At 47.2% G+C, this 15,825-nt stretch overlaps 1 protein-coding gene across 13 annotated transcripts in view; it reads left to right on the top strand.

Moving 5' to 3' along the window:
- The window catches only part of nedd4l (NEDD4 like E3 ubiquitin protein ligase), a 635,409-nt gene that overhangs the window by 451,243 nt on the left and 168,341 nt on the right, over nucleotides 1-15,825 (top strand). For all 13 annotated transcript variants that reach the window (XR_011940295.1, XR_011940294.1, XR_011940293.1 and 10 more), the window contains one exon: nucleotides 8,053-8,114. Coding sequence is in view for 7 of the 13 variants with exons in the window: in XM_072497353.1 (XP_072353454.1) it covers nucleotides 8,053-8,114 (62 nt within the window). In the remaining 6 variants the exon portion in view is untranslated. The remainder of the gene's footprint in view (nucleotides 1-8,052; nucleotides 8,115-15,825) is intronic.

Genomic DNA, 15,825 nt, shown 5'->3' with positions numbered 1-15,825 from the left:
AAAATCACAAATTTAGAAATGCTTCTAAATTCTGCTGTTTTTTTCAAAATTAATTCAAGGTTGGCCATGTGCTCCTCTTCCATTTACACAAGTCCATAATGAGTGAATTGTTGACACGGGTGGTGCCATCTCCATTCACGCTGTTGTCTTGATGAGCATTGTTTGTACTGACCCTGTTTGATCAAAAAAAGGGAAGCATGAAACGGGTTCCCTTTGCCTTCCCCGTGTATTTGAAGTGAATGCAAATCCTTTTCCCAGAGCACCCTCTTCATGGCACCAGCCAGCCATTGACCTCCCAAGGTCATAGCTACTTCGCCTTTGCCGTAGAATCTGCCGCATGCACCGTTGAATCCTGAACATGGGACCGTCCAAGTGTTAACAACTGGGATGGCTAAACCTGGGGCTTGCAAGTTGGCCATTAGCAGGGCTATAGAGAAGATGGTTTATGTTCAATTTCAGCAGTTTGTTCACATGATGGTCTGCGTACCAGGTATTCAAAGTTTGAGTATTGTCTGTTTTCTTGAATCCATCACAAGAGTGCTGGTACATTGAAAAATAATTTTGTTTACCACATGGCATGCATGAGGTGCCTCTGGTCAGGCATGTCGCTTATCTTTTTCTGTGTGAGGCGTGCCCTACATATGGTATGTGCTTCTGGATGTTTATCACGTCACTCTGCAGCCCTTTACATTCGTCTTGCTTCAAATTTGTATGCTGGTCAATCTTGTCATTTTCTAAATTGGTGGAAAATATCACAGCTTCATCTTCAACTGCTATGCACAAGCGAAAATACTTTTCCTTAATATAGAAATTGAAGTCTGGGGACACATATAACTTTTGATACTCAAAATGCATTGTTTACATGACTTTGAGACAACCTAAACCTGACTGAATCCTGCTTATCAGCTTTAGTCTGCCCTTCAATCTCTTACTCAGACTATGTTCCCTTACTTGTTGTTTGTTGTTTACCTTTTGAGTCAGCTATAGTGTTAGGTACAAAACATGGAATGGATGCAAGTTCCTAGCAATGGCTCCATCGTTAATGCAGTTGATATCTGCTAGAAAAAAAATATGTTGAATTGTTATCTGGTTGGTTAGCAGAATGGACTGCAGCTAAAACGGCAATGTCTCTCTAATTTAAGTGTCAAACTTTGCCACGCAGGATACCTTAAAAAAAAACCTTTGTTACCACAAATATTTTGCAATTCTTTTTAACCACAAACTACTGGATTACTAACTTGCTGGAAAAACGGTGTGGGATCAGGAAATCCTTGTCATGTCATGTGTGCTCTGCTCAAAAGCAGGTCCTTGGCTAATGCTTCATTGCTACCTTGATCATTTAGTTATGTCAGTGGTGGCTTGCCATTGCTTTTCCATCTCCAAGGCAGGGTGAGGAGGTAGTCTAACTCAGCTGGAACGGTAATTGAGCTTGCGCTGTTGGTGATATTCTGAACCCCATGCTAGCTATCTAGCTAACTGGCCCCCAGAACTGTTAACTGCTATACAATTCTACTAGCCAGTAGAAACATTGTCAGGCAGCAAGAACTTAAGGTCCGAAATGCATTGCCTGAGACTGTGATGAAACGAGAAATTCAAAAGGGAATTGGATCATTATCCAAAAAGGGGTAAAGGGAGTGGTCGTGGATGAATTGCTCCCGCACTGAGCTAGCAGGAACATGATGGGCCGAATGGCCTCATTTGGTGCTGCAACCATTTTATGCTTCTATTTTACAGTTTTCTCTATCTAATTCAGCACCTCACAAATTCCTTTTGAAAGATGTGTATTGGTTCTCATCATCTGCCACTGTTCCAATTTTGTTGCTGTTCAGAAACTTTGAACAGATTGTTTTCAGAACTTTGTTTTCAGACATCTATCTATATAGATTCTTCTCTCCAAACAGAACTAAATTGTTATAAGGAGAACTGTAGAGGGGCCAGCAACACTGTTCACTGTTGGGAATTCAAAGTTTTCAGGCTTTCAGCGTTGGGGGGCTGCATCTGGTCAACCATCGACAGCTGCATAGACCAGCTGCAAATCCAGGCCAGGATACAAATGTTCTGCCATGTTAATGTAAACATTCTGTAGATTTCTACAGAATTCAGTGATCTTTTTATTTTTTCACTTTCCTTTGTCACAAATGGCCTGCTTAAGATCTCCAGTATAATTTATAATTTTTATGACTAAAAACTTGTTAGCTCCATCACTGTCTTCCTCACACTATTTACATCAATATGCAGTACATATCTTTACTTATGTCCTGAACTGTTCAGCAATTTTGCACACTTTCTGCATTGTCCTTTCTCATTGTCCTAGCACCTGGAAGACACTGGACAGTCATATGTTCCTTGTTGTTTTCATAAAACCTGAAATCTGCAACCCCACCCCTGCAGTGAGCTCACAAATCACAACAACTGGTTTTGACTTTTTCCTTCTCTACTCTGACGTCTGCACTCCAGTTCCCATATCTCATCAGTCATCTTAACCAGTTTGACGTGCTTCTACAGTTCATTGCTGGTCCGACTGGTTACAAGCAGTCAGGTTTGATGAAGTAGTCAAGAAGCTGGACGAAGGGCAAAATTTGCAAGTGGAGAGAAATGTCAGGTGAAGTTCAATCCAAAAATACGTAAGGGATGTTCCACATTGGAAGAAAAATTGGGAAGCCTAGTTCACAGTGTTGAACTATTGAAGAATACAAGCTATCTGGATATGGTGGTTCTTTCGACCATTGTGAATTTTTGATAATGTTTTACCCACCGGGAGTGTTTCTCCATTTCAGAGACTACGTGTTGACGCCAGGACCTCCACGACAACCAAATTGGTGCCGATCCCGGAGCAATTCATGATCCGTTAATGGGCTAGCACCGGCACCACATGGAACTGGATTGATTCCAATGAAAACGTTCGAGAATCTGACAAGCTGCAACCGCATATCAGAATTCCACTCCCCATACACACTCATCCTTGCCAACAAGGGGGCATCACGAAGAGCGCCACCTTGATTTGTGGACGCAGAGCTCGCGAACCTGGTGGACACTGTGGAGGAAAGGCGTGCCACTCTGTTCCCCGGAGTGGGAAGGAGGCTGCCACCCACAGCCATACACCTGGCCTGGGCGCAGGTGGCAGCTGGTAGTGCCGTGGGCCCCACCCAGGACCGAACAGCAGTGCTGGAAGAAGTTGCACAACCTCCTCAGGATGGTCAGGGTGAGCAGGCAGCACCGTGCCCGGGCATCAACCCACGGACCTTTAATCTCTCCCCCCCCCCCCCCCCCCCCCCCCCCCCCCACCCCGCCAACAACCCAGAGGGCGACCAAACCAGACCCATCGGCAGTCTGCTACAACCCCAGCCTGCAGCACAGGCCAGCAACTTGCCATGGCCGGATGCCCTGGCCACAGCTGCCCACCCGCTGTGCTGCTCGTGTCTGACTGCCTAACATTGTGCACTTTCTGTCTCTCTTACCACCCCCCTCCACCACCACCACCACCCTGGAGAAGGCAGCACATAACCACAGAGAGAGCGAGAGAGAAGACCAGTGGGGGGGGGGACGATTGCTGGACCTGCAGCCCCTCACCATCACGGTGGGCCTGGAGAGAGAGCAGTTACCGAAGCGGAGGTTTACATCGGGCAACCAAGTGAGCCCTCGCTGAACTGCAGTGTCCCTAGGGGTTGGCAAGGCCCCCACCCCACCATCCCCTCACCATCAGCTCGCCCACACCACCCACCACCCCAACCCACGATCCAATCATCCATCATGTCTTGTGACTTACAGGATCACCTGATGACATGGCGGGCCCTTTTGGTGTCCCCTGACCCCCAACCCCAAGCTGACTCCAGCAGAGAGGCGGCAACAGATAATAAAGGGAGCCTCCAAATGCCAGCCTGAGACACACTGGAGCACCAGTCCGGGGATGATATCAACTTGCCAACACAGCTGTCTCCATTCCCTCCACCACCCCAGAAGACACTCACCTCGGTTGGGTATGTTAGTGAAGAGGCTCTATCGAGTGCGCACCAGATGCATGCAGTGGTACATCAGATGGAGGTAGGAAACCCCGAGGGCGGGTGGAAGCTCGGAGTGTGGCCCGACCCCAGTGACTAGCTGCCATCCAGACTGGTCTCGGGCTTCTGGAAGGGACGGTCCCATCGATAATGGAGATGCAGACACAGAGCCAGGGACTACCTGAGGGGTTGTCAGCAACCATCCAAGCCTGCAGTTGTAGGAGTTCAACTCCTGCAGGGGCAGGAGGTGGTGCCACCCAGGCCAACACCGCACAGGTGGCATCCGCAGTGGAGGCCTTGGAGGCAAAGATTTTGACCATGAGTCAAGACGTCCAAGGCCTGTGGCACTCTGCAGGTGGTGGCTGAGGCACAGGTCTGGGCTACCCTGTCAAAGACAACTATGTACCAGGGCCACCTGGACATCACAGAAGTGTTCCAGAATGTGGCCCATTCACAACGGGTTTTGGCTGAGGGCATCGACAGCATTGCTGGGCGCTGTATGACCGGAACCAATCCCTTGAGAGGTGGCACAGTCCCTGTGCTCCATGGCCGCGAGCATGTAGACTCTGATTGAGACAAGAGCGGATCTCCAGGATTGGCAGTGGCAGGGGAGCCCCAGGAGTTCGCTCCAGTTGCACATCCGCCCCATGGAGAAGCAAGGGGCCGTTGGGCACCCCAAGGGAGGAAGAGGTATTAGGACCCTTGCTGATGACCTTCGCAGGGGAGATGCCGGAACACCGCAGTGCCTCGGACTCTTTCCATCCCGCCCCCAAACTTGTCCCTGGCGCATCAGGTGGGCAGCAGGCAGAACAGGGTGACATCATACCATCTGAGGCGTCCGAGCGACTGCCTGGTCTATCCAGACCCGGTCGCTCCACAGGACGTCTGCCAAAGGTAACCCAAGCCTCAAGGTGGGAATCGCAGCAGGCCGCCTCCACCTCTAATGTACCGCCTGGAGATCCACCTGGACATGGTGTTAAGGCCAGAAAGGTAGACACGAATTAAAGTTGACACCGGTGCAGCATACAGGATAGCGTTAGGGGCTAGGGCACAAACTGTTAAATATTCCCCTGCACCCATCCCCAGCTCTACCCCCCCAAGTGTTTGATGGGAGCCTGTGATGGAATGACCAGCTCGTATGTCGGGATCACCCAGGCGGATGGTGGAAAGTGCTACCATGGACAGGAGTCAAACGTTGCCAAATGATGTGGAGCAACAGGGTTCATCACAGAGCGGACCATCATCATCCTCCATCCCATGGACCCAACCCACTGTTACTGCCAATCCAGGGCGCACAACCCATAGTGAGGCAAGTAGGAACGGTGGAGGGGTCGCGAGAGGGTTGGGGTGGTCGGTCAGGACGGAGTGGAGGCGGGGTGGGATAGGATGTTCGTCCCATCAGACAGGCCCCAAAGTTGGTGAACCTGGAGGCGAGGTTCCCCAGACCTACGGCTGCGAAGATGAAAGCAAATATTCCTGGTTAGATTCCAAAGTCCATTGTCTGCAGGGGGTGAAAGGCAGGCATGGTCCAACGGGCTACATGGTGACCCAGGCCAGCAATGCAGCCCATGCCACTGCATGTCCCCATCCCCACAGCCACCCCAGCCATTCCCTCTCTTCGCTCCGCACCAGATCCCTGGCCCTGTCACTGTCACTGCCCGGCACCGTGGGGGACTCTGGCCCCATCACCCATACCTGCTGACATGGGTACCAGTGGCTGGCACTACCCATGCCAGAGGTACGCTGAACGGTCCCTGTCCAGGGCCCTCCTGTCGGGACTACTGTGGGCATCCCCCTTTGGTGGACCATGTGGTGCCCTGTCAGCCAGTGACGCCCGGCTTTGGGGAAGAGCGGTGGAGTGCGGGGATGGGGGCCACCCATACAGCCGGTGAGACTTTGCGCAACCATGGGCCATGGTGGGCGGTCAGTGGGTTGTGTAGCAGGATGGCTGCCTTGCAGGCTGCGGCAATGGTGGTCCATGCTTTGACTTCTTGGTCCCGACCCCACCACTGCTCCTCGCTACTCCTCCCTGACAGATGCCACCCCAGCCAGCCTTGCCAGCTGCAGGACCGGCAGCCCACGGTCGCGCCTCTGGGAACGTGACCTACCTCCTCTCCCTCCCTCAGCAGCCACAGTGCCTGTTTCCCGATTTGTAAAACCAGTGCTGAACCCTTCCGTCGGTAATTCTTCCTGGCAGAGGTGGACCATCGTGGAGGCCCTGGGGAATACCGGGTTGGGTCCATTAATTATATGCCAATGCCGTTTACTGTACGTGCGGAGTAGAACGCATTAACGCTGCTATCAAAGCACCAGAGCATGGCATTTCGCCGTGAGCCCAGCGCCAGCCACGATGTTTGGCTCATGCCCAATTCTCCGTCCAATTGAGTTTTGCGATTCCGGCATCGCTGGACGGAGAATCCCGCCCAAGGCATCTGAATATGACTGTTCATATGACCATTATGAAGTGGATTTTTGGTAATGTTGCATCCACAAGCCACTTATGTTTGTACTTATTTCCATTTCTTCTGAGATTGAAAGTTATGGTGAGCGTTTGCTTTTTCTCCTGGATTAATAGGACAGAGTGGAAATTTCCCCTTTATTGTTCAAAGTTAGAATTTCTGTTTCATTTTCTTTTTCAATCTGTTTGAATTTGTCACTTTTTTGTCACCGGATCTTTCAGAGATCAATATTCACTGAGAAAAAGAATACAGGACACATTTACTGTACTGATCTGATCAAAAGCAGTGACCATGCCGCACTAGATGCAGAGAAATAGTTAAGGGTAAACTTTCCTCGACAGCTGAAAAATAAGTGTGTGGATCGAGTATCCTTTATCCGAAATGCTCAGGATTGTTTGCGTTTTAGATTTCAGCTCTTGGATACCACATAGAGGACTGGGCCTACTTACGTTGCAGTAGCCAAAGCCTTGGCTAGCTATGGCCTAAAGTAAATAAAATGTACAGAAAAGTAATATGTATCACTGAATAATAAATACAGGGTACCTGCAATATGCTCACACCGTTGCCACTATCTGACATTCTGCTCGTAGGAGAGGGTTCAGAGTGTCGATGTGCAGACTTCCCGTGCTGAAGATTGGGTGAAATTCACAAGGGTCCTGTCACCTCGGGTCGGGGGTTCCTGCGCTAAAGGTCGATGAAATTCAAAAGAAGCGCAGTTTTTTTTGGATGTGTTCAGTTTTCAGATTTATAGTTAAGGGATACCAACTGAATGTGATAGAAATTGTGCTTTCCACGGCATGTGCATGGAAGCCATTTAAATAGTTTCCTGCATCGAAATAAATTGTCTTGTGTAAAAGATGAAAATGTTCTAGATTTGTTTTTGCCGCTTTATGTGCTATTATATAAATTTGGGGTAAATTATTGGGTCTTTACAGATCCATTTTGATTTTACCCTACAGCATGCTGACTAACAACTGCATTGTTAAAGATGATCTGGTGCTTTTGCACATTTCCAATCATATTTTCTTCACATTTTGTCAACTTTTTCATCCTAAAATCTGTTTTTGCCTCTTTAAAAAAAAAACTTGTCTGTATGTAAACTTCCCTTTGTGAAATTAGGCCCTTCCCCCAATGGTTCCTCTACAGCTCCTCCGTTTTAACCTCCCACCTTCTCAACTAATAATTTCGAAAAACCTTTGCATTCCAACCAACTCTTCTTCCCTGCTTCCCAAATTGTTGTAATGTTTGCTATTTAACTATCTATTTGTTCTGAAACTCTTGTGTCTGCATTAAGTCTGCCTCCTTACCCCATTCCACCTGCAGATGATATTTGATTTTGACTCGACAACATCACAGGAAATTGGACTAATAATATCTTAATCCTGTAAAGACTACAAAATTCCATGTAAAGGTTGCCCCTGTCTTTTTCTTTTCAGACTTGAGCCAATTTCTACTTGCACAAAAATTATTTGGAGACTATGCATATGTCTGTTAAAGTGAAACTTACAAAATATGTGTCCAATATATCTTCATTTCAAGTTCCTGTGTTTTTTCATATAAACTAGTTTATTTATATTGTGTTCATTTTCAAACAGGCAGAAGACCCTGCCTTGGAGAGGCCATACACATTTAAGGACTTTCTGCTCAGGCCGAGGAGGTGAGTTATGCTTATGAGTTGAGGGTGTACAACGTGATTTTTATTCTTGTGCGTGAGATACTTGGATTGAATTCAGCATGTAAAAATTCCAGTTCCTCTCTTTGCATTTCTAATTGTTTCCTTGCTGTGATTTTGTAGAATGACTATCTTGTTCTGTTGTGCTCTGACCTGATGTCTGCCTGATCTTTCTTTTTTAATATCTAAGTTTAACTATCCCATGATTTGTTACATCACTTTTTATATGTAACAAACTTTTTTTCAATTATTTCCTGAGGTATGGCATCATTTGCTAGACTGTAATTTATCACCTATCCCTAACTGTCCTTGATAAGGTGGTGGTGAGCTGCCACCTTAGTTCATGTGGTCTAGGTGCATCCACAGTGCCATTAGGAAGGGAGTTCCAGGATGTTGACACAGCAACAGTGAAGGAACGGTAATACGGTTTCAAGTCAGGATGGTGTGCATCTTAAGAGAGGAACTTGGAAGTTGTGTTCCCATGCATCTGCTGCCTTTATCTGGGTTGGAAAAGTGCTGTCAAAGGAGACTTGGTGAGCTGCTGCAGTGCATATAGTAAATGGTGCACACTGCTGCTACTGTGTGTTTATGGTGGATCGGGTAATAATCGAGCAGGCTGCTTTGTCCTGGATGGTGACAAGCTTCTTGAGTGTTGTTGGGCCTGCATTCATCCAGGCAAGTGGAGAGTATTCCAGTGCATGCCTGACTTGTGTCTTGTAGCTGGTGGACAGGCTTTGGGAGTTAGGAAGTGAGGTATTGTTGCAGGATTCCTAGCCTCTGATCTGCTCTTGTCGCCACAATATTTATGTGGCTAGTCCAGTTCAATTTCTGGTCAGTGATAATCCCCAGGATGTTGATAGTGGGGTTTCAGCGATGGTATTGCCATTGAACTCATGGTAGAGATAATTAGGTTCTCTCTGTTGGCCGTTGTCAATTATGAATGGGCACTTGCGAGGTGTGAATGTAGTTGCCACTTATCAGCTCCGGATTGATTGTTGTCCAGCTCTTGTTGCATTTGGACATGGACTGCTTCAGTGTCTGAGGAGTTGTGCTGAACATTGTGCAGTCATCAGTGAACATCCCCACTTCTGACCTAAGGATGAGGAAAGGTTTGGGACCGACTCTGAGGAACTCCTGCAACAATATCCTGGGACTGAGATGATTGACCTCCAACTGCAACCATTTTCCTTTATGCTAGGTACGATTCCAACCGGTGGGAATTTTCCCTGATTTCATTGGCTTTAGTTTTTCCAGTGTTTCTTAGTGCCACACTAAGGCAAATGCTACCTTGATGTCAAGGGCAGTCATTCTCACCTCACCTTTTTGAGTTTGACTCTCGTGTCCATGTTTGCACCAAGGCTCGAATGCAGTCAGGAGCTGAATGGTACTGGCAGAATCCAAACTGAAAGACAGTGAACAGGTCTTCGCTGAGCAAATGTTGCTTGATAGCACTGTCAACAACTCCTTCCATCACTGATAAACGGGACACAAGATTGATGTGGTGGTAATTGGCCAGGTGATTTTGTCCTGCTTTTTGTAGAAAAGGGTTGCTGGGCAATTGTCCACATTGCCAGTCGATGCCTGAAGCAGCTTGGTGAGGGAGACAACTAGTTGGATCAAAGGTTTTCAGTACTATTACTTGAATGTTTTCGGGATCCAGAGTCTTTGCAGCATCCAGTGCCATCAGCCCTTTCTTGATATCGCGTGGAGTAAATTGAATCGGCTGAAGAATAGCATTTGTGATGCTGGAGATCTCTGAGGAAGGCCAAATTCAATCATCCACTCGGCACTTTGGGCTGAAGATGATTGCAAATGCTTCAGCCTCGTCTTTGCACTGATGTGCTGACATCACCCATCATTGAGGATGGGGATATTTGCAGAGCCTCCTCCTGTTAGATGGCTAATTCTCCACCGCCATTCCATATTAGATGTAACAGGACTGCAGAGTTTAGACCTGATCCATTGGTTGTGGAATCACCTAGCCCTGCCTATCACTTGCTGCTTCTGCTGTTTGTCCTACAAGTAGTCCTGTGTTGTAGGTTCTCCAGGTTGACACCTCGTTTTAGCTATGCCTGATGCTGTTCTTGGCATGCCCTCTTCCACCCTTCGTTGAACGAGGGTTGATTCCCCTGGCTGAACGATAACAGTAGAATGGGGGACATGCCAGGTCATGAGGTTACAGATTGTGGTTGAATACAGTACTGCTTCTGCTGATGGCCCACAGTGCCTCATGGATGCTAAGTTGCCAGATCTGTTTGATATCCATTCCACTCAGCAAGGTGGATGTGCTGGATAGCACCATCCTCAATGTGAAGATGCATCTGCGAATGGTCAAGTAACTAATCGAAGTATAGATGTTCATCCTTTAGTTCAGTGGACTCTTAATACTCTTGAGTATGTTGATAATTGTCTTGGCATGATCGTGATCTCTTTCCTTAAATTATGTTGAATTTTCATTTAATCGTCCACGTAATTCGTGATCAAATTATTTTATGGATCCACTCAACTGTTCATGCCTTTTGTTCTCCTCCTTGCTCTCCAATTTGTCTCCTCTTCTCCAATGAATTTCCAGATGCAACAAGACCTGGACAATATCCAGGCTCGGATGGACAAGTGGCATGTAACATTTGTGCCACACAAGTACCAGGTAATGAATATGAGAGAGTAGCTACTCATCACCACTTGACATTCAATGGCATTGCCATCACTGAATCGCCAACTATCAACATCATGGGGGTTATCATTGACCAGAAATTGAACTGGACTAGTCATGGGTGGCACGGTAGCACAGTGGTTCGCACTGTTGCTTCAAAGCTCCAGGGTCCCAGGTTCGATTCCTGGCTTGGGTCATTGTCTGTGCGGAGTAGTCTGCACGTTCTCCCTGTTTTTGCGTGGGTTTCCTCAGGGTGCTCCGGTTTCCTCCCACAGGGCCCAAAAGACGAGCTTTTAGGTGAATTGGACATTCTGAATTCTCCGTCTGTGTACCCGAACAGGTGCTGGATTATGGCGACTAGGAGCTTTTCACAGTAACCTCATTGCAGTAGCAATGTAAGCCTCCTTGTGACGATAAAGATTATTAATTATTAAATGGTGATACTGTGGCTACAAGAGCAGGCTAGAGGCTAGGCATCTCGTGGCGCGTAACTCCTCTCCTGACTCCCCAAAACAAAGAACAATACAGCATAGGAACAGGCCCTTTGGCCCTCCAAGCCAGTACCGGTCATGATACCAACCTTGGTCAAAACCCTCAGCATTTCCTTGTTCCGTATCCCTCTATACCCATCCTATCCATGTGTTTGTCAAGATGCCTTTTGAAAGATGTTAATGTATCTGCTTTCACAACCTCTCCTGGCAACATGTTCCAGGCACTCACCACCCTCTGCATGAAAAACCTGCCTCACACATCTGCTCTAAACTTTGCCCCATAGACCTTAAACCTATGCCCCTGGTGACTGACCCCTCCATCTTGGGAAAGAGTGCCTGCCCATCCACTCTATTCATGACCCTGATAATCTTGTAGACCTCTTATCAGGTCACCCCTCAACCTCTGTTGTTCTAATGAAAACCGTCCGAGTCTATTCAGCCTTTCCACATAGCTAACACCCTCCAGACCAGGCAACGTCCTGAGTAAACCTCCTCTGCACCCTCTCCAAAGCCTCCACGTCCTTCTGGTAGTGTGGTGCCCATAATTGTGCGCAATATTCCAAGTGCCACCTTACCGAAGTTCTATACAACTGTAGCATGACTTGCCAGTATTTATACTCAATGCCCCATTCAATGAAGGCAACTATTCCGTATGCTTTCTTGACTACCTTGTCCAGTTGTGTTGCCACCTTCAAAGATCAGTGGACCTGCATGCCCAGATCTCTCTGACTTTCTATATCCCTAAGAATTTTACCATTTACGGTATATTTCCCCTCTGTTAGGCCTACCAAAGTGCATTACTTCACATTTGTCTGGATTAACCTCCAATTTCCATTTCTTTTCCCAAGTCTCCAACCTATCTATGTCCTGCTATATCTTCTGACAATCCTCAACACTCTGCCACTCCACCAACCTTCGTGTCACCGCAAACTTACTAATCAGACCGGCTACATTTTACTCCAAATCGTTTATGTACACCACAAACAAGAGAGGCTCAAGCACCGATCCCTGTGGAACACCACTAGTCACAACCTTCCATTCAGAAAAACACCCTTCTACTGCTACCCTTTGCCTTCTGTGACCAAGTCAGTTCTGTATCCATCTTACCACCTCACCTCTGATCCTTGTGACTTCACTTTTTGTACCAGTCTGCCATGAGGCAGCTTGTCAAAGCCTGTCCATAATCTACAAGGCGCAGCCAGGAGTGTGATGGGAATTCTCTCCACTTGGCTGGATTATTGCAGCTCCAACAACACTCAAGAAGTACAAGATGCACTGCAGGAACTCACCAAGTCTCATTCGGCAGCACCTTCCAAACCCTCGACCACCATCATCTAGAAGGACAAGGGCAGCAAATACATGGGAAAGCCTCCACCTGGAAGCTTCTCTCCAAGTCTGGAAGTTCCTCCCTAATAGCACAGTGGTTATATCTACACCACGAGGACAGAAGTGGTTCAAGAAGGCAGTTTACCACCACCTCAAGGGAAATTAGGGATGGGCAACAAATGATGGCCCAGCCAGCAAAGCCCACATCCTGTAAGAATTAATTTAAAAACTTTTGACACCACCCAGGAAAACACAGCCTGCTTGATTGACACCCTAACACCTTAAACATTTACTCCCCACACCATTGATGCACAGCAGCCGTAGTGTGTACCATCTTCAAGATGCATTGCAAGAATATACCCAGATTCCTGAGACAGCATCTTCCAAACTCTCAACCACTACCATCTAGAAGGACAAGGGCAGCAGACACTTGGGAACACCACCACCATTCAAACCACTCACTATCCTGACTTGGAAATATATCGCTGTTCCTTCACTGTCACTGAGTCAAAATTCTGGAACTTCCTCCCTAACAGCACTGTGGGTGTACTTACACCACAGGGACTGCAGAGGTTCAAGAAGTCAGCTCATCACACCTTCTCAAGGGCAGTAGAGATGGGAAATCTATGCTGGCCGAGACGGTGAATAACACATCCTTTGAATGAATTTAAAAAATCTGCACCTAAAATCTGGCCTACAGCTTCCCACTTAAAAAGGTTGACAGGCTCCAACATTGCTGCTTAAAGGAGCAATTGAATACCTGATTTTCCCCACACCATTTAGCCCACAAATTTCTCGCACAAATAATCAATGGCATAGATGGGAATAACTCCATATCCCAGTCCTCCTCCTGTGCTGACTAATGTGTATATTGACTGGTAAGTGAACTTAGATCAGGATACTGTATTGTTCAAGTGATGCAGCAGTCTCCTCCATGTGAGGAGACACTTATAAACGATAGCAGCCAAAGAGACCATGTCAGTGTTGGAGAACCAGGAGGAACTTGCAGCCCAGGAGCAAACATTTTGAAATGTCATTTCTACCTGTTCTGCATCACAGACCAGAGTGAATAATGAACTTGGACACCAACATTTCAAGACTCAACATATTGAGGACTCTAACAACACTGTGGGTGCACCTACACCAGGTGGCTTGCTATGGTTCAAGAAAGCGCATCACCACGATCTTGAGGACAATTAGGGATGAGCAATAAATGCTGGCCTTGCCTTTGACGCTCACATACCATGAAAGAATAAAAAACAAAGTCCAAAGATTCTACAGTAGTCTATTTTTCTCAGGAAGAAAGTGCCAGTGACACCTTAGGGGTTTATGCACAGCTACATTGCATTGCCTGCATTATCCCAATCGTGCAGGAGAGTTAATGTTTCTGATGCTTAACATATATAAATATCCTTTGTTGGTATCTGTTCAATTGAGTCATAAGTGCAGTCAGACTGTATCACCAGCGCTAAGTATTATGATGCCAGACCAGACCCCAGCAGTGGCTAGGATATTGGACTGGAACTCCCAATATTTTAGTTTATTTGTAAGACTGCGGAAATAATGATTCGCTGCAGGAGTAATTAATTGCATGAAGAAATAGGAATTTGGTATTTCTAAAACGAACTTTATTTTGAATACAATATTAAACTTTTTAACTTCACACCCGAAAAGAGCAGTTTACAATAACCCCTTAATATTCCTACTCAAAGACAGCACCGTGGTGCAGAGGTTAGCATTGCTGCCTCACGGCACCGAGGTCCCAGGTTCAATCCCGGCATTGGGTCACTATCCGTGTGGAATCTACACATTCTCCCTGTGTTTGTGTGAGTTTTGCCCCCATAATCCAAAGATGTGCAGGTTAGGTGGATTGGCCACACTAAATTGCCCCTTAATTGGAAAAAAAAATGAATTGGATACACTAAATTTTTTTTTTAAAATTCCAACTCAATTTACCATTAAACCAGAAGAAAATTAACATACAGCTCTCAATCCAGCTTAAACATCAGCAGGGGATAGAGTAATACTTGCTTTACAGAACAGATTCTGGCTCTTGTTAGAACTCCTTCAAACCCTGGCTGCATATCTTCAAATAGCTGCTTCCACTGGGTTGTTGCAGCCTCTTCCTTATCTTCAGTGAAGATTGCTCTGGTTTAAAATATTAGTACTCTTGTTTTAAACTATCCGACTGGGAAAGAAAAGTGCATTTACTTGTGGTCAAAAACAAAAAGGGTTGCCAGATCAGACTTCACTTCCAAAAGCCTTTCTCCCATAAACATATCCACCCAGCACTGACATATCCCCAAGCTAAAAAATAAATTAACTTTGCAGGTATCGAAAGAACATGAACTCCCCAGGGATTTCCCAGACAAACCACTATGCATTAGCCCAGACTGGAAAACATACTCCTTTGTCAATTTCACCTTCTGGCTGCTAAAACTACCCAGGCCCTGCAGAACAGGGGCTAGGTTCTCCGCACCCCGACCCCAAAATCACATCTGGCGCCGGGGCAGAGAATACAGTTCCACGCATGGAATCAAGACCGGTGCCAGTTCCTCGATTATCCGGCCCCCGTAAAGTGGCGTACCAGGGAAGTGCCGTATATCCCCTACCTGCAGCCATTACCAGAGGCCCGCCCCACTATTCTCTGTCCCTGACCGGCCAAAGTCCCGACGCCGTGGTTCTAATATGGTCTCAGCTGTTCGGGAAACTCGCGAGGCGGCTGTAGACTCCGTCTGAGTCCGCCATGGAGCACGGCGCTGCTGCTGGAGGCCGCCGCCCTGCACGTGCACGGCCTCTGACCCGGAGGTGCGGGGGCCCATATCTGCAGCTGGCGCTGTGAACTTCATGACAAGTCTCTGCTGGCCCCCTGCAGGGCTGTGAATATGTGGTCTTTTGACGCTAGTTTTTCTGGCGCGAAAGGCCACAGTTTTCACGATGGCATGGGGACATAGTCCCTGAAACGGAGAATCTAGCCCCAGATTTCTTGAAAAAAATAACATGACCATTGCACAGTAGCACTGTGGTTAGCGCTGTTGCTTCACAGCACCAAGGACCCCAGTTCGATTCCTGGCTTGGGCCACTGTCTGTGTCGGGTCTGAACGTTCTCCCTGTGCCAGTGTGGGTTTACTCCGGGTGCTCCGGTTTCCTCCCAGAAGTCCCGAAAGACGTGCTTGTTGGGGGAATTGGACATTTTGAATTCTCCCTCAGTGTACCCAAACAGGCG

The sequence above is a fragment of the Scyliorhinus torazame genome, chromosome 3, assembly GCF_047496885.1.
Source record: "Scyliorhinus torazame isolate Kashiwa2021f chromosome 3, sScyTor2.1, whole genome shotgun sequence".
Classification (NCBI taxonomy): Eukaryota; Metazoa; Chordata; class Chondrichthyes; order Carcharhiniformes; family Scyliorhinidae; genus Scyliorhinus; species Scyliorhinus torazame.
Note: the sequence above shows the minus strand (reverse complement) of the source record. Positions and strands in the feature narration are given on the sequence as shown.